The 22,827-nt window shown below is 39.8% G+C and overlaps 1 protein-coding gene across 1 annotated transcript in view; it reads right to left on the bottom strand.

The window, feature by feature from the left end:
• The window catches only part of cacna2d1a (calcium channel, voltage-dependent, alpha 2/delta subunit 1a), a 115,186-nt gene extending 105,432 nt beyond the window's left edge, over positions 1-9,754 (bottom strand). The window contains exon 1 of the mRNA XM_084710710.1: positions 9,618-9,754. Coding sequence (XP_084566836.1) covers positions 9,618-9,697 — 80 coding nt within the window. The 5' untranslated portion in view covers positions 9,698-9,754. The remainder of the gene's footprint in view (positions 1-9,617) is intronic.
• Between the last annotated feature and the right edge of the window lie 13,073 nt (positions 9,755-22,827).

The following is a 22,827-nucleotide window of genomic DNA, read 5'->3' as shown; positions in this document are numbered from 1 at the left end:
TTAAAAACTACAAAACTTTCAAAAAGGTTTTTCCAAAGAAAAAGTTCTTAGAAGGGTGGTTGAAATCCTTGAACTTAAACTTAACCTAACTTAAAAGGTTCTCCATAGAGCCCCCTGGGTGGGTTCTAATATAAGACAGTTCTCAGAAAAAACATTCTAAATGTGTGTTCTAAGTAAAATGATATGTTCTAAATAATATCCTTGGAATATAAAAAGGTTCACGTTAGAACCCCATGAGTGTGTTCTAGATAATAAAAAACCTTGGAATATAAAACAGTTCTTGGCAGAACCCCCTGGGTGTGTTCTAGATTAACCCTGGGAATATAACAGGGGTCTTGGTTGTATGTGTAGGTTAGAGGGTTCTTGATAGACCCTCCAGAGACAGTTCTGGGTGGAAACCTTTTGCAGATAGTTTTGGGGAATAACCCTTTATGTTGGGTTCTGGGTAGATATTAAAGGGTTCCAAGTTGAACCTTTATAAAAGGTTCTATGGTTCTCCCATGGGGACAAGCTGTAGAACCCTTTATGGCTCTAGTTGCCACCTTTATTTCTAAGAGTGTGCAAACTCTAACATGCAAAAGTTTATAAAGATACACGGGGAACGTGATGAATTTGGGTTTGCATTTGCAGAATTTTTTTTTCTGACTCTAATATTATTTAAATATACATCTTGTAAGTTTCAAATTATAAATAAAATAAAATGTTCTGTTTTAACAATTTGACTGTTTTTTTTGTCCTCTTGCTCATCTTCATCCCTCCAGCTGTCTCTCTCTCTCTGCTACATGTCATTTTGAACTCCGCTCAAATGACTAAACCTCCACATCCTTGTCACCTTCACACTTTCTGAACAAACTCTGTACCCATCCACCCATACGTCAACCCAACCCTGCCGCCTCACTACACAGATACACGCAATCTCGCACGCCGTGTATAAATAGAGAGATTAGAGAGAGCCCCCCCGGCCAAAATGTCCAATTAACGTCAATCTGGACGCCTACACAAGCAGACTACTGTTAGTGCTGTACTGACTACTGGTCTCCCTGATGGCTATACGCACACTGTCCAGTGTAGTGTGGCAGTGTAGTGCGGTGTAGTCTGGCATTAACAGCTCTTCTGCTGCAATACGACTCCATTAAAGGACTCAAGAGAAGCCATCACAGGCCATCATGGGTCCACTTTTCTCTGTGTCTCTCAAAATATTACACTTCGGATGGGCTCGTTGTCTCTCACTAGAGATATTTTAAGCACTTCACACCTCTAGTGTGTGATTAGGATAAGTTGGCTTGTTAAGTCATTTTACCCCATTTCTAGATATCTATAGGAAGCTTTTATTTGGAAATTTGCTCCGGCAAACTCTACAATCACTGCTGGTTATTTGCTTTATCATTAAGTTTGTGTGCAGAATATTTTTTCTGGAAGTTATTAATTAAAAAGAGAATTAAAGCACATTCTGTAGGATTTATTAGCATCTACGGGTGCTTGCAGATTGCAAACACTTTGCATCACGGTCCTTTTTCGAGCACCTGTAGACATAAACAGCTCATTCAGCAAACACAATTCTTACTTTCATGTGATTATTCACTCATGACTAATGAACATTATATTTCATTACTGCCATATTCTGCCAATAAATCCACGTTACATACTGGACATTTTGGAATAGCTTTCAATACCGCACATTTCTCTACACAAGGCTAAATATGAGGCTAGCACCAGGGGTTAGCTTAATGTGGCATAAAGAGTGAAACAGGAGGAAATACAGAAGACGATAAGAAAGACTTAATTCATTTTTGAGTTTTGGAGATGCTGGTGAGCTATTTTTTCTTACTACAAACTAGCTGTGTTTAGTTTTTATGTTAAGCTAAGCTAAGCAACTGCTGCCTGTACCTTAATACTGACAAACGACAACAAGAAAAACGTCTCAATTCATTGAGTTTTTGAGATACTAGTAGGCTAATTTTTCTTACCTTTAGAGAGAGTCAGGCTAGCTGTTTCCCCCTGCTTCCAGTCTCTTTGTTGAGCTAAGTTAAGCTAACTGTTTGTCAATATGCCCTCATATTGACAAACAAGAAACACATCTCAATTTGAGATTTGCGATGCTAGCAAGCTAATTTTTCTGATCCTCAGACATGGTCAAGCTAGCTGTTTCCCATGTTTCCAGTTTTTATGTTAAACTAAACTAAGCTAAATGGCTACACTTTCATACTGACAAACAAGAAAAACACCTAAATTCTTTGGTTTTTGAGATGCTAGTGGACTAATTTTTCTTACCTTTAGCCAGACCCAGACTAGCTGCCACTGCCTGTTTGCAGTCTTTATGTTAAGCTAAGCTAACCTAACTAGCTACTGGCTATACCTTCATATTTAGTGTACACACTTTTCAGCTAACTTTCTGCAAGAATATGAATAAACATACTTCCTAAAATGTCAAACTATGCGTTTAAAACACTTTGAAGAGTACATCTTTCTTCAGATGGATAAAGTTTGTTCACCAAAAAAAAGAGTGGCACAGTAAAGTTGCATATTTTCATCAAAGATTTAAATGCTCGTATGTTCTTGTCAGCCTTCTTTTTAGCATAAAAATAGATTCCTGGTGTATTCAACAGGTTATAAAAAAAAGTCTCCATGACTGTATGAGTCTTTTACAGTGGCTAGTAGCTATTTTCTCAAATCCGCAGACAAATATATGATCATAACTTAAAAGACAAGTGATGACAGCAACAAAGACTGCAGCATGACAGCAAGCGAGATGAGCCACAGGGTTTGATTTTTAACTTTCAATCATTCACAACCTCTTTCTTCCAACATTCACTACTATATCTTGTCAACTTCTGTCTTTTTCTGTATCTTGTACCATTTTGCCTCTCTGTAATTTAGCTGTACACTATTTTATTTAACTTACTATTGATTAGTCAGGAAAGCTCTTTCTTGTCTTGTGACACTTAGAAAAAAAGCTTAGAAATAAACAAACAAACCAGGAAATAAGGAAGAAGTGACACATGACTGATTTACAGCACAGCCTTAAAACTACACTCCCCGTGCTTTATATTACTGTATACAGATGTGCTTCCTCTACCGGACAGGCCTCCCAACCAAACAGCTGTTAGCTATTCCCAAGGTTGCCTGGGAAACGCAGCAATGGAAAATTCTTGGGAATTTCCATGTGCCGAAGGATTGTGGGGAGGTAATACAGCACCGGGGCTGCTACCAAATTTTCTTTTCACGTACAGGGGGAGGACATGAGAGGAAAACTTAAACCAGACACTAAAGCAACAGTCAGAGTCCACAAATAAGCAAGGGGGGGGCACACAATGTCACTGGGGGGAGAATTATGGGAAGCCCCTCTGCCACCCTACACCCCTCTGTCCTGTGGCTTTACCTACGTCTGAGTCAGGACATTAAACGTCCCTTCCCCAAAGACAGAGGCTGGCCTAAATATAGCCAGGGTTGAGATGGGGGCAAAAATGGAGCGAGTGGAAGAGAAGGAGGGCGAGAATGGGGAGGAAATCAGTGGGAAAAAACTGGGAAAAGTGTGAGAAAAGAGCAAAAGAAGAACTACGAGAGAGGGTGAGGATAAATACAGGGAGAACAGAGGGCAAACACTGTCAACGGGCACGGATCTTTCACCCTTTTATGCATGTGTGTGTAACAGATATAGCCCACCAGCTGCTCGACTCAAGGCGGGAGAATGCCTCCTGAAATATACCTGCTCGCAAACTCCCTCATGGCGAGGAGGTGCAAATCACAGCCAAGGAAACCCTAGACAGGCCGATCATTTCCATCTGCTCATTAGATTTGATTCATCCTCTTCAAACCTCCAGGTACTATCAGTGTCACACTCAAAGTTAGATTTGACACTGGAATAAAAGCTGAAGGAAAATCTAATCTATCAAATGTTTTTTTAAACTTATTTCATTCCTCAATTATATTAGATGAGACAGTTTAAATCTCTTCGTCTCTCCCAGAGCAAAAAAACAAGATCAAGGCGCTATGATTCAATCTGATACACCGCCTGAAGCTTTTTCCATTGAAAAAATAAAACAGAATTTGGTACAAAATAAAAATATATAATGAGAGACCAGTGTATTGGACACTGTGACTGTAGCCAGTGTGATTTTCCAGGGATATAGCCACATTTTCTGGTTCAAATCTTCCAGCACCACAGTGACAATAACAAAGCAAAATGTGGATGTTAAAGCATTAACAGGTTTTCTTTGCTGTGAGCCAACTTTTAAATCATGACTCCATTGTCTGAACACTGCATTACAGATTAAAGCCATGTTTACCTTCTTAATCTCTGTGTCTCTATATTGTTTTTATTGTTGCAATATGTCACTTTTTATGACCGGATTGTTCAGTAGCAGTGAATCCGCGGTGAGCATCTGGGGTCCAGAGGAAGTTTGGCCGTGAAATAAGATGCATATGTGTGGCCTCAAGCAGGAGCTGAGCCATATTCATTACAGGCCGCAGGGACGAAGCAAGTGTCAAGACCGAGAGGAAGACATCATGCAAGACAAAGGCAGAAAACTACACAACTATCAGTGAAATGACACCTGATTCATAAAATTCTCATAGAAAGCTTTAAGAATAGATGGGAGTCTCAATGCTAATGGCAGATGTTCTTATTTATTTTAATAAAAAACAAATACTAGGACAGATTTGACTGTATTAATATAGCCACACGGACATTTCAGGCCAGAAGCCCTTCTGTGTGGCAATATTAAAACAGTCAAATTGGAGTGCTGTCCTTGTCTTAATAATAAATAAATAAATAAATAAATAAATAAGAAAATAAAAGAATAGTTGGATAGCTTGGTCAGGTTTGTGTTGAAAAAAAAAAAGGTCTCCTGCGTGAAAATCCTGTGTTTGGCGAACATCCGTGTGCACAAATCCATAGATACACTTTGTGACCATTTCATGATCTGCTGTAAATACGACACTGGAGCCTGCAGACTGTTATCTTGGCGTAAAGACAGGAAATGGGAGGGAAAACAGCAAGTCTGGTCCTCTCCATAAGAAATAAAATCCATCTACCAGATTAATAAGATAAGATAATTCTTATCCACTGAAAGATCAATAAATGTAAGTTTTCCCTCTAAATCTGGACTTTGTTTAGAACTCATACCTACTGTATATTCGTGTATATATATATATATAGCTTTACACTCTCCCTGCTCACTACTGCCCATGCTGCTCTCTGCTCAGATGAGGTGCCTCCTCACATTATTCCCGCTGATCGCCAGAGACGAGGCCGCGAACACGAGAAGCGTGGCTCTTTAGCTGGTTGAGCATGAAATCTAGTTAGCCTTTAAAAAAAAAAAACAGAAGAAGAAGCAAGTGAGAGTGGGAGAAATGGAGCAGAGGGTGACAGAAACTGTGGAAAAAGGGAGGACGGAGACAGAATATGTCTTTTTCGGTGACTAAGGCGAAAGCCAGGAAGAAACATATGATCAAGCCTTGGATTGAACGGCTGAATTCAGAGAAACGCACTGGCACGTGATGACACAAAGATTTGGACATATCTTGTGTGTTTTTTGGCAGTGAGAGCGGTAAGAGTAAACAGTACACGTGCAGAATTCACGCACAGTGTCCATAAACAACAGACATATGGAATAAAGAAGGCCAAACAGTCTGGATTTTCTTGTCTCTCCATCCATATCTTCTCTTTTTTATCCCTCCTGATCTCTCTATGTGTTTGTTGGCGCTGAGATCTCTGGGGCACAGGCTATGACATCAGACTTTGCATTTCAGATTCGATGATGTTAATCATCCGCCTGCAGGCAACAAAGAAAAAAAAAAAAAGGAGAGGAGAGCACGATAAAGAGATACATAGGGAGCCGGACGGAAAGGGAGATGGACAGAGAATGAACATGAGTGAAAGGGGGAGCGATGAGAAGGAGAGTGAGAAGAGACGGAGGGAGGGCTGAGAGAAGGAGAGGGGACATGAAGATCTGAAGCAGACAGATGCTGGCATGTGAGGTTAGAGACGGAGCCCAGAGAAACAGTCACACTTCAAGCCATGAGACAGGGAGGTGAGAAGCAAAGACAGAAAAAAATGGAAGAACATGTGTGCACATAATAGATGTTAACATTTGTTTTCAGTCACAATCAATATGTATTGATAGTCAGTGTATTAATCACAGTCGATGGTGATTGGAAAGCCCCCAGTTTGGTGAAACAGGGAGGTTTGACCTGACAGAAAAAGCTGCCTGACAGCAAAATAAAGAGGTGAACATACTCTAAATATAGCGCACACTTCATTTTTTTTAAGTGGCTAAAATACCTGACCCTTCGATAGGGTCAGCAACAAAAGGTAACTTAAAAAAGATACACCTAAAAAAGTCAATATTGATCAAAGTATATGTGATACACACAAAATCAGTCATTTTACCTCTCAGGACATGTTGTTTTCGTTGTCTCGATCTGTTAGCTTGTTTGTGTTCTTGTCTGACTTCCATGTTTTAAAACTTTAGTTAGTTCAGATCCACAAAAGTCACAATAAACAAAAATAAACAAACTAACGGATCAAGGCAGCTGTAGACGAGCAACTCTTTGATTTTGAAGAGACTCATATTTGGCTTGGCAACAGTTTCCTGTCAGAAAAGGCTGTCTGACAGTAGAGTGGTGAAAATATTCTAAATATAGCCCACACTTAAACAGACATGGATTGATTTAGGTCAAGAGTCTGTGACCTTTACTGCCGTTCTCGGCCAAAAAAAATAAAAAATCTGTTTGGAGTCACAAATATTAAATTCTGTACTCTCTAGACTTTTATTTTTTGGATTTGGCATCTATATCTAGCCAGCAAAGACTCAAGACTAAAGCAAAAATAAATTTAAAGGAAAATGCACTAGAGGAGAGAGGCAAAATAGCCACATGTGGCCCCAGAGCCATAGGCTGTTAAGACCCCTAATTTAAGTTGCTGACCCTGCCCACAGCAGGGTCTCCAAAAACTGTGGGCGTGCCGAGTACCCCATACAACTGCACTTCAAATAATCCAAACTATCCCTTTAAGACGTTGAATGTATCTGAATTTCCTGAAGGAGAATACACTGGGTCAGTCTCTACAAGCCTGTCTGTAACTTTAACCTTGAGGAGTCAACTTGAAGCTTGTCAGTCAAAATAACCATCAAGTGCACACCACGAGAAAGACTGGCTGCAGTTAAACGCAGGGGCACAGTGAGACTGACTGGGTTTTCAGCCTGGTTTTGCAGGATTTCAGCTACTTTTTTTTTTTTGCATCGAAACTTTCCTCCGCAGCAAGAAATTGTTATTATCACTGATGGCTAAGAAGCAGATGTCAAAATACAGGCTACGTGAGCTGACTGTTTTCTAGTTTGATTCTGGCACCGTTTTTTTTTTTTTCAAACTAAATGAAGTTTTCCTAATTCAAACAAAGAGCCCCTGCCAATCTTGTTGTGAATTTTAATAGTGTTTTTCCTGCCAAATTGCCAGTTCTACTCAGTAAGTCAACTGTGTCAGTGAAAGTGGGTCTGCAGCTCGCCAAGCCTGTGTGAATATCATGTACACAACCCACAGATCAATCCACTTAGTGCCCATGAAATATAGGGAGTGGGCAGGCCACTCTGCTAGTCTGACATCATTGTACTCGGCCATTAGGCTGAGTGCCATCATGGCTCACCGCCTCTCTCGGGGACCGTGCTTGGGCTGCGTTCAAAACCAAGCGCTGTAGTCCTCCTTCCTGCATTAGAACCATCTGGAATATCTTAAACCTGTTGATTAAGTGTGAGGTGCAGCGTCGCCCACCTACATGTTTGTTTAATTTAAGAACCGTATTCCTGTGACTGTCTATATATCATCTGTTACATCTATTAATGCTGCACTACAAATATAGAGGTTGGGAGTCATATTTAGACAGAGGGAGTGATACGTCTACTATATCTCAAGTTCATAACCCATCCTTCAGGACAAGTAGCTCAAAAATCCTGTGTCCGGTTGCACAAACCACCTTAAGTTTCAAACTTAAGAATGTCCTTTGAGCAAAATATTCATTTAAAGTTCATTTAAAGCCTCTTAGTTTGTCTCCTTGCCCAAGTGCTGAGACTATTAAATCAGTTAGACATAATACATCACATGTGGACTTCAGTTATCATGGTTCCCCTTCACTCCCATCATTCTTCAGTTTTACCAGACAGCACTATTGTCAGTTGTTAGCTAGTTTAGCTAACACATGTGGCTGCATCCAAAATTCCATACTAACTTGATATTTAGTGCCCTAAAACAGTATGTGGGATATCTTAGTATGTGCAAAAACTTAGTATGAAACCAATAGTGCATGAGATGCATTGTAGGTGTATGCAAGCACTGGACTGTAAATATCCCACAATGCATCTCCTCCTCTTTAATCACCACATTTTCAGCCGTTGTGTTATGTTCTACAAATTATTTCACTTTCAAGCGACTGTTCAGGGTAAAAGTTTTTGAGGAAGTATTTGTGTCTACATAAATAAGCGAAATATCCAAAAGCAATACAAACTGGCAGACTTGCACCTACTGAGAAACCAGTAGTTAAGAGTATATTTTGATTCGATCAACTATTCTTCCAAGTATTTTCTTGATTAATCAATTTCACAGTAGGGCTGCAACTAACAATTATTTTCATTATTGATCAATCTTTCAATCATTCAATCAGGGTTTACTGTCATAAATTTCTCCTTTATGACAGTAAACTGAATATCTTTGGGTTGTGGACAAAAAAAGACATTTGAGAACGAGAACTCGGCTTTGGGAAGCACTGATCCACTTTTTCATTTGATCCACTTCATCACTTTCTGATAATTTATAGATCAAACAACCTAATCATCACTCATTAAAATAACTATGAACAATGCACATAACCGTTAATTGCAGCCCCACAGAAAATATTCACATTTGAGAAGCTTAACTTAAGTTTAGAGATTTCATCTGAATTGAGTCAAAATGATTAATCGATTATTTTAGTAACTGGGACCAGTGAATGTTTGGCATAAATTATCAAAACGGTTGCTGTCAATCAGATGATTGTTCCAGTTCTGTTCCAGACTCAGTATCAACTGCCCTGTTCTGCAAAACAAATCACATTTATCCACAAAAAAATCTCACATTTGGGTCCCTCAGACAAACTCTAAACTTTTGTGTCTAATCTGTGTGTTTTGATGCTACAGGAAAAGTTTGGGAAGCTCTGAGCCTCATTCAGACCTCAGCCGACCCTCCTGGGATGATTCATTTGACAGCCAGCCACATGTCACACTGCTGCTGCAAGCTGGCATCAAACGGAGAGTAGCTTTAAATATCATGTTTCAAAAGGTAAAGTTGTATTACCAAGTAATTTGCAATCATCAACACTTGGCGAGAAGGAGACGCTTTCTGCTTCTGCTGAGATGCTTTAAGGATAATGTTCCACCAAACTGCAATTCAACGAGTTTAAATTTAATAGAAACACCTTTAAACATTTGTCTTGTAGTGAATATAAGGCTATTTTATGGATATTTTACATCTCTGACTATCAGGAATTAAATCTTGCCTGGGAAATGTAAAAGCCAGGCTGTCATTTCTGCTACAAAGCACATGATCCAAGACTTTCAGAAGCCAACAGGCTGTTTTGAAGCTGTACTCACATCTGCGCTGTTGGGAATTGTCCGACCGACACAGACGAAATGCTTGACAGGAGTAAAAGTAGGCAGACTGAGTAATCCATAGCTTTGTTTATGTCCCCGCGATCAGGATCCAGACAGGAAGAAGATGCACAAAAAAAAAAGGTTCACAAATCCAGAGCGCCGTGCGTACTTGTCTCAGCCAAACGCCTCACACCGCCATCGGTGCGCGTTTGGAAACAAATCTCATCTGGTATCTATGTTCCCCCCCACCGGTGGAGTTGAGGAGTGTGGCTTTTTTTGGTTCGTGTGTGTGTGTGTATGAGTGTGTGTGTGTGACTGTTAAGTGAGTGTCTCAAACTGCGATAGGCTATTAGAGCAGATCTACAGCGTGTGTCAAAAAATAAAAGGAGAAAAGGGGAGGGCGCATTCAGATCTTCAGCTTTGGCCGGCAGAGCGGTGCCACTCCGCACACTGCAAAAAATATCCGAACCGTTATTTAGCAGCTTAATGTTAAACACGTGGGGGGGAAAAGTGTGCTATAGTGGTTGATTTATTTCTGTTTTGTATGACTATTTTTTGGTAATATTTTTTTAAATTAAATGTAATTTTCTGGACTTATTTCTGCGTTCTACTCAGCGGAGATTTGGGACTGTTTCTGTGAAAATTCTAACAATATAGGGAAAATGGAACAAATTAAACGTACAACATTTAAGTTCTGTCACTAGAGATCTCTCACAATAAAACAAAATTAAAAGACATAGTTTGCTGGGGTGAAGCGGTATGGGATCATGGGAGTTATCTTAACTTTTAAACAACCGCCATAGCAAATTTTTCTGACATACGCAGCATTCATGTTCATTGAGTTTTTTATTCATGTTATGTTTAATCATACTTACAGACTTCCTTTCCCATTTTCTGATGTATCCAATTTGTATGTAACGAAAAACAAAACAACAGTAAAAAAAAAATATATCAACTAACTTATGGATTTCTCTTCATTTGAACATTCATTTGGTATAATGTAAGTGCACAACTTAACAAAATAGCATTTTATTTTAGACGTGAAAATGTTACAGATTATATCTTTAAACCCACTGGCTGAGATTAAATTCTAAAAGAAAAATAGAATTGACACCAGATGACATAACATTGAAGTGTGCATTATGACATTTTTTACAGTGTGTGTTTTTCTGCGTTTGTGCTCCTGACGCACAAATGGGTTTCCGGGCTCCCTCTCTACCCACCACCCGCAGCAACAATTACGCACAACTCTGTCGCCTGTTGGTGTCTTATCAAGCACCGGACACTTGGCTCTGACACCACCTCGCCACCGCTCAACACCCTGCAGCCACCTTCCTGTCTGCTGCCTACACTTCCATTCAAATTAATGGGCATGTCTCCCTTTATCAACCCTATATGACCTCCAGCTGATTATCATCACAGGACAAACAGCAAGAAATATGTTTATTTAACCTTCCTCTTCATCCTTCTCTGTCTTAGACCCAGATTTGTCACTTTTTTTAGGAGGGGCAGGAGATGTTTAGGGAGAGATAGCAGTATATGCCACATAGAAGTGGGCTACATCATCTGAAAGCTGAAAATGTGACAATTAATTTGCAGCTCAGCACTCTGTGTGAAGTTTTTCTATAGTCATATATGTTCTAAAAATGTGTAAAAAAGCTAGCATGGCATAGTTGATACAAATGGATTCCTTAGGTCTTGTAGTTTCATATGATACTAAAACTGTTAAAGCTACTTCACTGGCTTTACAACTGACATTTTGAAAGATTGTAGAGAATGCTCATGCCCATAGCATACACTACTATCTACAAAACTCTTACCGTCACATTATTTCTTACCATGAAGCATCAATTTGCCACTTAAACTGACTTCAGTTCTCCAAAGAATGGAGGCCTTTGTTCTCCGTCCTCTTAACTCTTGATAAAAAGGATACACCACAAACCAGGTGGGATTTGAGTCCAGATAAAAACAACTGTGTTTGGTCGCACGTGTTGTTGGAAGCCCTCGACAACATAACGCTCTCGTTGTCTGATTCAGCCAAACATCACAAGGAAAACTCACCTCCTCATCTAATAAAGGGTCTCTGTTTTATTATGTATATCATTATAAGCCTTCATTTAATTTGCAACAGCGCAGTGCATCTGCTTATGCAGAAATTTGATAATAAATTCCACTTTCTCTGAGGGCTGTGACAAACTTAATATGAAGTGACATTTCCCTTTGCTGGGACAATCGGCAAGGTAAATACCAGAAGAATATACTGTACTTTCTAATGAGTTTTCTCTACAAAGCCCCTTGTCAGATACAAAATTAATCTCTAATTTCCTCAGAGCTCATCTCTTATTATGAAACCCCAAAGTTATTATTCCTCAGTTTAATTTTGTTTGTGTGAAGGTGTGAATATGGATGTGTGCATGAATATGACTTCACCGTTTGCCATGTAGGGTTACAGCAGACAAACAAGGCTAAGTGTAATTCACCTGCTATAAAAATGAGTCATACAAACAGATTTACTGCGCAAATAGCTGTCCATGTCTCGCCTGCTCAGGTTTCACTGTAAGTGTGACCTCTTGCCGGGCAGGGCTCGGAGGTGGAGGCGGGGCAGGTTAGGAGAGAGTCAGCCAGACAAAAAGAGGAGACGGATAAAAACATTTTAGTGGGGAAAATATAAGTTAATCAATAACAAAATGTCACCAGACACTTTTGAAAATGTTAACTTCTGAAGACATTAAAGGGATAATTGTGTACTGCTGTGGACAGAGTCAGTAACAAAACGTATACTAAAAACTACAAAAATGAATATCAGTTTAAGTGAATGCTATATTTAAAATACTTTCACCGCTTTTTCTTACCAACAGACAGCAATTTTCCAAAGGGAAACTGCCGTTATATAAGCCAAAGCTAAATATCACTGTCTGCAAAGCAACCAGACTCCTTTGGCAAAAACAGTAATTTAACATTGCACAAAGGAGTTGCCGGTCTCAAAAACACAAACAAACTAGCCAATGGAGGCAGCGGTAGACCAGGAACTCCCGTGCTCTGTGAGGTAAAATTACTGTTTTTGCCAATGGAGTCTGGTTGCTTTGCAGACAGTGATATTTGGCTTCTAAATAATGCAGCTTTCTTGTCAGAGAAGGCTGTCTGAAGGCAAAGAAAAGTGGTGAAAATGTTATAAATATTGCCTATACTCAAACTGATATTGATTTGGCTGCTGACCCTGACCCCAGTGCATTGCTAGTCCCTTGATACCAGACGGTTTAGATCTCACCACCTACCCATGGTCTAGAGACTTTTAAATGCAAAATAGCCGCTTGAACGGCAGTGATAACAGCCACTAACAAACCTAGACTTTTTTTCCCCAAGGATTATGAAGTGCTTCTGCAGTTTGTTTGTTTGTTTTTTTAACTGTAACCCAGTTTTATCAATGAAAGCTGGGAGACTATGCTTAGTCTCTACAGAGCATTAAGAAACTGACTTCTTGTGAGTCTATATGTGGCTTAGCTTTCTCCACAAGTACTCCTGCTGCTTCTGCAAAACTTGGAACATGCTGATCACCATCTACTGTAGCTAATACACTCACTACGGGTAAGTACCTCACTTAAAAAGATCCAAACTATCCCTTTAATCTGGAACAAAAAGGCGAGTGGCCATGTGTTGCCGCCACGTACAATAATCCAACACCAATCCCTCATGCTGCTTCTGTTTTTGAACTAGGGAAGCAAATGCAACACTCTCTTAAATAGGATTAAATGGGATTTCCACAGGGATTAGTTTGGTTTACAAAAGCTTCTCAAAAGCAGCAGATTCAGTTTGACTAAATGCATCCCATTCGCATACATGATCAGATTAAAGACACCCAGTGCGGTTCTCCGTAATATTTATCCTTAAAGCTGCTATAATCAATATGTTTATGTCAACAAAAGATCAAATGACTTTGTGTAATATTAAAGTTGTCGCTAGTAATGACACATCCAAAGAGATTCCTCACCAAACTCTGCAGTTCACCTCAGACCTATGGAGCGTTATAGCATCTTTTAGCATTTTGGTACTATGACTTTACAACGGATTCAGTTCACTCTTACCACTCTCATCATCAAAAAAACACTGATGAACTCTCTGCTTGTAACCTGCTCAACACCAAACAGCAGACCGACAAAAGTCAGCAACCAGCTTGTGAACTTTTAGCAGCTAAAGAGAGATATTTTCTTCTTCAGGAGTCGCTGCAGAACAAAACAGAGCTAAAACAAGAGTGAATATTGGACTTTACATAATATTTAGTTCCACTGGATATACAAACTCTTAGTTAATAGAGTAGACAATCAACAGACCTTTTCAGATCAGACATTTCGACTGATGAGACTCAACCAGCATCAGCAGTGTCAGCAATCACATTGACCACATGATCACCTCAATGCCCTGGTCATGTCCTATGCATACTCAATGTACGTCAATGTAATATACATACATATACATACTACTACAATTGGGCATCCATGAGGCATGTTAGATTGGGCTTTGTGAAAAAGGTTGTGTGGTTCTCAGTTTTTCAGTTCACTGCTCTTTTATCTGAACCTGTTGGCCACTGAGGTACAGTTTGCTTCAGGTCATGGTTCCAGAAAAGAGCAGCAAAAGAGGTGAAATCAAAGTGCAAGTGTGTGTGTGTGTGTGTGTGTGTAACAGAGAGCAACAGGGGAGGCGGACGTAAAGGCTGTGTCTCTGAGTGAATTAGGAATGTGTGCATGTGTGTGTGCCTGGGAGACAGCAGGTGTGGCCTCAATCACCAGCCCCCGACCCCACCCACCCGTCCAGGGAATTGCCCAGCTGCCGTCGCCTAGCAACCTCTTCACCGTCTCCACGCCGACTCCTCGCAACCGAGCCACAAGGCTGTTGTTTTCCCAACCAGTGAGTGCACACGTTACGTGTGTGTGTTCACAATGGGAGCAGCACAGAGGGGGCAAAACAGGAGAGATAAACACTCCGTACATAGATGAAGAAGAAACTACGTTCTCGGAAAGCTGCTGAGAAAGTGGGAATTTATAATTTAAAACATATTTTATAACTTTAATTTGCTCAGTCCTTAGTTGCCCTTTAAGAAACGAGAAAACCATCCTTTTCTGTGTGAACCTCACCCGTTAAGATATTAATAATCAGTTTCAACCAGCTCTCCTAAAATCTCATTTTTAACAAGAGAACAGGAATGAGGAAGTAGTGCTTAATAATAAGGTTTAATTTTCTAAAAATGAAGCTCAGCTCATTAAAACACATTTGCAGGGCAAAAGCGTTTGCATTTTATTCAAATGACATTTGAACTGCACCTATGGCCATTTTCCCCATCAAATTACACTTTAAAGCCAAGTTAAAAAAAAAAAAAAAAGATATGGCATTTCTATTCTTTTAATCTGACTCCTACATTTGTGATTATCTTTGGTTTGACTTTTCTTAATGCTGATATCACTGGAAAAACGTAGGTAAGCATTTGGAGAGCAGCCGAATCCTCCTGACATGATACAATATGATGAAGCATCTGTCAAATCTGACTCTTGTCTGAAAAGTTAAAGTGTCACTGTCACATCCTCTCATATTTCTCAGTTTCTTGCAAGACAAACATATTGATGCATATACTGCTGAGCCTTCACCAAAGAGGAACAATTCAAGAAAGAAACTGCATTCATGCAAAAATCTTATATTATTTCAACCCTCCTCCTCCTCCTCCTCCTCCTCCTCCTCCTCCTCCTCCTCCTCTTCCCCCCACAGGCTGCCAAGCACAATTCATTTATTAATTCTTCTGGGCGAACGTGTTGCCCTGGCAACAAATTATTTCCAAGTTTAAAGTTTAATCGGCATCTCCCCTGCTCAGTGTCTTCTTGGCAAAGATTAGAGGACATGTGTTTTATCTCCGCACAAGCTGACACCGATGCATTCTTCATCGACAAATCCGACTGTTATGTGGAAAGATGAAAGATGATGGAGTGATGGAAGATGGAAAAAACACTGTCACAGGAGGATTTGGATGTGATTAAAGTGGATACTGTTTAGTTGGACTTTAGGGCTTTTGAGAAGTGTGTTTTAAATTTACTTTAAAAGGTGCAGTGGCAAATTTCAGGAAATAATCTTATTCACATTCTTGCCGAGTTAGATGAGAAGCTCAGTTCCACTCATATGTCTGCTGAATATGAAACTACAGCCAGTTAGCTTAGCCATGAGTCCGCCCTCTACCTCCACCCTTTATGCTAAGTTAACTTTGGTCTGGCTTTTACTTGATATTTAATATGAAAAATACTAAACTACTCTCTTCTTCAATTATTCATGAACCATGTTCATACATGCTACACTCAGCAGCTGTTTCACATATAACTAGGCAGGTAACTAGGACTGGTATACTAACAGGGTAAATAAAGAGCCTGGCTGTGTCCAAAGGTAACAAAAACACCCTACAGGTACCAGAAAGGTCATAAATAAACCCATTATATGTTAAATAGTCCAATAAAACCACGTTAAACCACAACATGCTGGTTTTACACAGATTTTCCAGATTTTATTACCTTTGGACAGAGTAGCTAGCCGTTTTCCTTTGTTTACAGTCTTTAGCCTAAGCAATGTTCACAGACTGCTCACTTTTGATTGATATTTAGGAAATGTGTATGAGAAAGTGAGTTATTCAGGAACTGTTCGTGTTCGTATAATACATATTAAGCTACCCAAAAAGAAAACTGAAAAAGAGTTGGAGACAAAATATTGAAATTTCAAAAGATGTTGCAGGTGAACCTGTAAATGCAACATGGTTTGTTAAAAAATGTTGCTGAGGGACCTGTCAAGCTTTGCTCTGCAGCAAAACTCTAGCCAACGATCTAACTAATCTACATCATTACCTGGCTAGTTCCATCTGATCTTTGTGCTAAGCTAAGCTAATCACCTGTTACCAGTGGCTTCATAGTTACCTACACTGATGAGAGCAGTATATCTCATCTTACTCTTGACAAGAAAGAGAACAAACCTATTTCCAAAATGTCTGACTCTTCCTAAGAATGAGTGGAACCACAAATTCTTCACATCTGCATCTTTGCAAATTGTTGGTTGTACATCTTCGTCATCTTTGATTGATTATCATCAGTAATGACACATAAAGCTTTTGTAGGTCACCACAAAAAAATCTCGCACCACAGTCTCCTCCTTCGTGACAGTCGACATGGTTGCGCCTTGTTGACTAAAGAGAAGTGATGGCGAATGTATGTGATATGATGTCTCACTCGGGACAGGGGCAGCCTCCGTCCCCTCTGTGCACTGACTGATCACATTACTATTAGTGAAAGCTATTCTGTCAGGAGGAGAAGTTATGGCCCAGCGAAGGAGGGCCTCGGGGTGAAAACAGGCATCCAGTGACAGCAAGGAGGCTTCAGGGTTGATCCGAGGTGATTGGATGTGAAGGGTCTTAGCTGTCCGGTTCAATTCCTTTAAATAAAATCTTGTTTCCTTCCCACAAAATTAAGTTTTTGCTTTTGTTCATATCAGTGTTGCCATTTGATAGATACCTTAACTATTTTATTATACTGAATATATTTCAAATTTTGTGTTTTATTTTTTATAAAATTGAGTGCTATCTCAAAACTGGCACTTAAAGGGTTACAATTATGAAAACGAATAAATGTTTGCATAACTGTAACTGTATTCAATTACAGTTGTAATCAGATCCATTTAGTGAAAATGGGGATTATTAGTAGGATTACAACTGTCACAGTTGCCAATTCATTACAAGTCATTGACTAATGGAGAAAACAATTACAAGAAAGACTTGAAAAAAGGTCCAAAATGGGTCCACAAGTTTGGACCTAATGGACCTTAACCGTCTTTTAGGGGTTTTTTTTAGTAAAAAAAAAGGAAAGAAAATCAAAACTCTCAGAATATTTTGTGGTTTATTTACTCCTCCTGGACTCTGGGAAACACTGATACTAATAAATGTTTTACTGTTCCTCATCCAGCACACTCATCAACCAATCTTAATTTGTAAAAACAAACTACACAACAGAACACATGGTCAAATCTTCCTGTAATTTGCAGATAGTGGGGCTCCTCCGAGCTGCGTTTTCCATGCGTTGTATTTGAACAAACTTCTATAGAATTAATCAGATTGACTCAAAATCGGTGTGTGCCATTTAGACTAGTTTGTGATCAAAAGTTCTTGAAATATCTAGCTACTGTTGATGAGCATGGCATTGAGTTTTGATGTCTTGCCATGAAACAGGAAGTTGATGTATGATTTACTTTTCACGGTGTGGTCTATATGTAGTATACTGGAACATGACATATAATTAGTGTTTGTTTGTAGTGCAGCCTAGTGGAGACAGGTAGTGACATTGATCTCCTTCCTGTTGTGTCCAAAACGTGACAATTCAGAGCCTTGTTGACCGGTCAGCATCCGGTGACATGGCCACAGCCGTTGCACGTCCCAGTGGGCGCCGGCGTGCGAGGACCTGTCCAATTCTGCTTGCAGCTATAATTCACATTTATGTTTCCAGAGTCTGGCTTCATCTAATATCGAGACACTAACATTAGTCACTGGTTAGAAACAGCACACACATCCCTGCCTGTGTATCATCTGAACATCTGGACTTTTCCAGATGTTCCTTTTGGGGCAGGAGAACACATTTAGCCCAACAGGTAAAAAGCTGCGGTCATTAAATCAAAGTCCAGATGCTTTCTACGCTCCTGCTATCTAACAGGTCTCTTTGTAATGGTATTAAGATGCCAAATGGTTTGATATAGCTAATTGTAGAAGAAGAATTATTTTGAATATCAGTAGTATCCCAAATCCTGCAATCTGTCTGCCATTTTAACAGTTCAACAAGTTAAATATTACTAAGTGTAAGAATCTACAGCTATGTTAGCAGTTCTGCATGGCTGTACTTTGAGTACATGCTAATGTAAGCACATTAAAGAGATAGAACATTTAATAGGTTCCTGTTTCATATTTACAAAAATAGTCTGGTTTCCCCACGGTATGCACATTTAAATACAAAAGGAACTGATAAGTATTTTAGAACATAATTCATTTCCACTGATTCCAGGAAATTACACTGTAAATTGCAGGCTGTATTGTAGCGTTACTGAGCAAATATTTCTAAATGATCCCTCAGCTGAATGTTGATAACTCCTCTTCAGAGATCAAGCCATGTTTGAGGTGTGTGTGAACCCTGTTGGACCTCGGATAATCTGATGCATCCGGTGACGCCGCCTGATGTGGCCTTGCCAAATCTCTGTCATTCTGATCAGCCTCACTGCTCAGTGAATCATAGACACAGGGTGTTTCCAGGCCCCTGTCTGACGCAGGCCACATCTTTGAAGGCAAAAGAGGAGAACAAACAAATCTTTAGGGGAGAGGGATGAGAAAGAGAGAGAGAGGGAGAGAGAGAACGGGGGGGGGGGGGGGGGGTGTTATTGAGAAGAGGGATGGAGAGAGTGAATATATGAAAGACAACACAGGGAACATGAAACGAATGAGTGAGACAGAAAAGGTATCATGAAGACAGCGTGGGATCTGGCGGGGAGAGCCTGGTGTCCTTTGATCAAAATGTGAACATTTTCAGCGAGAAGCACATGAGAAGTCAACTCAGACATGTCCTTCAACACTATACTCCTTTCTCACAAAGACTTCCCAGATGTAAGTCAGATGTTTTTTGTTGATATACACCATTAGAATATGGGTGAACATATATAATAACATTACATTAGGGCAAAAGCTAGGTGATTAGCATGCTAACTTATGTAAATATCTCTGCAACACCATACTTTTTTTTTTTAACATTCTGTTGATAAATTTAGTTGATTTTTCAAAGATTTCAAATAATTCAGTCTCTTCAACATATATGCATGCACTCTGTCTCTGTCAACATCTGAATACAGTAGATGAGATGTCAAACCCTCTGAATATAGCTTGTGGCAAGACCTCAGCGCTCTTCTATATTTGAAACGTTTTGTCTATTTAAAAGTACAGTTGAGACTCACTGATGCTTACTAAGCCCTACACAGCTATCACGGCCGTTTATGGTGTTTGCAACAGGTGTCCATGCAAAGATTATAATTACACCATATCATCAACCCTGATGTGAAGTCCCAGCATTAGTCATCATCAAGTCTCACACAACCATTTAAAAATCAACGTTTGGTTGCCTGCCAGTGGCATCATTACTTTGCAAGGCGGCTGGATTTGTGAGATCACGCAAGAATCCATCTTGCATTCATGTTATCTGTTTGTGTCCGCACCAAAAGTGGTGCAGCCAATCAGCATCCTTGAAGGGACTGCTAGCAGCTACAGGCGATGTTTTAGGTGTTAAGAGATGGCGAGATGCATCCATGGAATCGTTGATCTGATTGGTTGAAGTTAGCCAAGTGTATTTTGAAAGTGCCTGCTCTTTTCCAAAAAGTTTCCAAGCACGACTTTCTGGATAGTTCTGTGTAACAAACCATCTGGTGTGCCAGGTTAATAGCATCATACCACTCTGGAAAATATCAGGGATGAAGGAAGTTGGCAGACTTGACAGGATAATAATAATGAAGTAAAGACTGAATATTGTGGCGAGACTAAAAGTTTCCTGAGGTGTTAAGGTGGTGTGTGTTTAAAAAAAGAATCTCTCTGACTCATTTTTTATTTTGTGAAACTCAGCAGGCAGAAGCAGGTGGTTTGTAGTTGCAGCTGCAGAGTCACCGCCCAGCAGGTGCTGACACACATAATCCATCCACAGACTGTCTGTGCACACACACACACACACACACACACACACACACACACACACACACACACACACACACACACACACACACACACACACACGTTTACTTATGTTATTTTTGGGGACATGGTTCCATTAACTTGACTTACCCCAGCTACATATACATGACTAGATATCATCTTAGATTTTGAATACTGTTATATCATAATATAGCATAAGTTAGTCTTAGTAACTTAGTTAGCATAAGTAATTGAATTATGTGTAAAGTGGTGCAATTTTCTGAACTTACCAGACTGTTCAAGCTGTTATGTGCCTTAGTTATTATATCCACATTACTGATGATTATTTATTAAAAATCTCTGTGTGGATATTTAGTGAAAGCACCAACAGTCATTCCTACAATATTATGGTAATACTGATAAATATCCATATTGAGGTATTGGTCAAAAATATCCTGGTGTTTCATTTTGTCCATATCATCCCTAACCTCAAACACTGACCCAAAAGTCAGCATTTTTCCAACTGGGGACACGGCTGCAGCTGCTACAGCTCCCCAATTGCACCAGCCGCCCCTAATTAACTGGTACTGAATCTGAAATGTGTCTCCGAAAATAGCTGAAGTCATACACAAACACACACACACACATCAACAAATGAAAATGCATTCAAGCTTTCCGTTCAATACATTATTTTCCTTGTGAACTCTGACCTCATGGTTTTGACAGAAGGGGAATTTATGGAGTCAAATGTCCAAAATAAATCATCACAGAAAGAGACCAGTGGGTGACTCTGCAAAATGGGTTTCTCACTCCCTCTGCTGGCAGAATTAAATAAATGCTGGCACTCATATGTCAGCTCCAACTTTTGGCTCAGGTCTTTAGACTCTACAGCAGTGTTCCCCAACCCTGGTCCTCAGGACCCACTGTCCTGCATGTTTTAGATGTTTCTCTGCTCCAACACACCTGATTCAAATGATCAGCTCATCATCAAGCCTCTGCAGAAGCCTGACAACAGCCTGATCATTTGAATCAGGTGTGTTGGAGCAGGGAAACATCTAAAACATGCAGGACAGTGGGTCCTGAGGACCAGGGTTGGGGAACACTGCTCTACGGGACTGTCACTACCTTTTTGGGAAATGGTACTGCAAAACCTCAAAGAGTGGCTCAAATAAGTGTTTTTTTATCTTCTTTTTTCCCAGTTGACTATGAATCCGCACACATCACACCTGTATAATATAATATAATACATAACCTGTGCATAAAGACCGTATGTGTGTGTAGAATATGCTAATTTTTGATGATTAGGCCAAACATTTAATAGTGTAGCATCTAACTATGCTCCCATGAAATGATAAACTTTCAAAAAGCCCTGCACAAAAAATGAATTTAGATCAATGCAGGATGTTGAGTAAATTAATTGAGTAAAATACAGTTGTGATGTTGAGAAACCATTAACTTAAATGGCTAATTATCCTGGATCAAACCTATGTTCAATTACATGATATTTATGTCATAATGTTGCATGAGTGTATATAGAAACTTTAAAAAGTGTAAGATAAGAACGCTTACGATGCAGCTCAGAAAGAGAAACTCTGTTTTCTCAGTGCACCAGAATGTTTTTCAAGCCTGCTGATCGTCACCAGGCACAAAAACAATCGAAAGATACTTCATTTAAACACATGACAAACTCAGAGAATAAACAACACATGTCCAGTCTTTTAAAGCCCTTCTTGGCTGCGACTCAAAGTTACAATTAATTCCTTTTCATCAGCGTCACTTTATTCCATTAAGTATTTCATCAGCTGCCGGTGCACCCCGGCTACACGCACATGCTTCAAGTGTTTATGACGCGACACAGTTGTAAGCCAACTGCAGCTTCATCTCTGATAAATCCCCGATCGCCGCAAGCCAGCGCTCTACAAGTGTTTATCTTTTAGAGACTTCTCTATCCAATGCCAGCTGGTTCTCGAAATAAAGGGTGACCTCATAGATTTGAACAGAGGACGGGACAGGACTCAGCTGCTCACTTCTACAGACTGCTTGTGTCGTCTCCAAACCATCACTGCTGAACTTAAACGTCAAAAATCCCAACCACAAATATATTTAACACACAAATATAACCGTTTCAACTAATTTTTCACTCTTATCTACTCACAGTACACAAATCAGCACTGCCGTGTTTGGACTGCCAAGTTAGAGGACTGATGACATCAAGATTTATGAGCACACTTACAAGGAGGTGGATATGTACTCTGGCTGATTGTTTCTATGAGTTGCCAGAACAAAGAGGACATCTTTCATTTGGATTAAGTGAGTGAGAGGGAGAGAAAAGCATACGTCTTTGGAAACTAGTGTCACTATTGTCATAACCCACTTCAAGGAACGAGGGGGACAAGGAAGATGAAGACCACCCAAGACTTGCAACTAAGTAAAACAAATACAAGATGTTTTTTTTTTACTGAACTAAAAAAAAGAGACTGAAATCAA

This window comes from Lutjanus erythropterus, chromosome 22, assembly GCF_056507025.1.
Source record: "Lutjanus erythropterus isolate fLutEry1 chromosome 22, fLutEry1.hap2, whole genome shotgun sequence".
Lineage (NCBI taxonomy): Eukaryota > Metazoa > Chordata > Actinopteri > Lutjaniformes > Lutjanidae > Lutjanus > Lutjanus erythropterus.
Note: the sequence above shows the minus strand (reverse complement) of the source record. Positions and strands in the feature narration are given on the sequence as shown.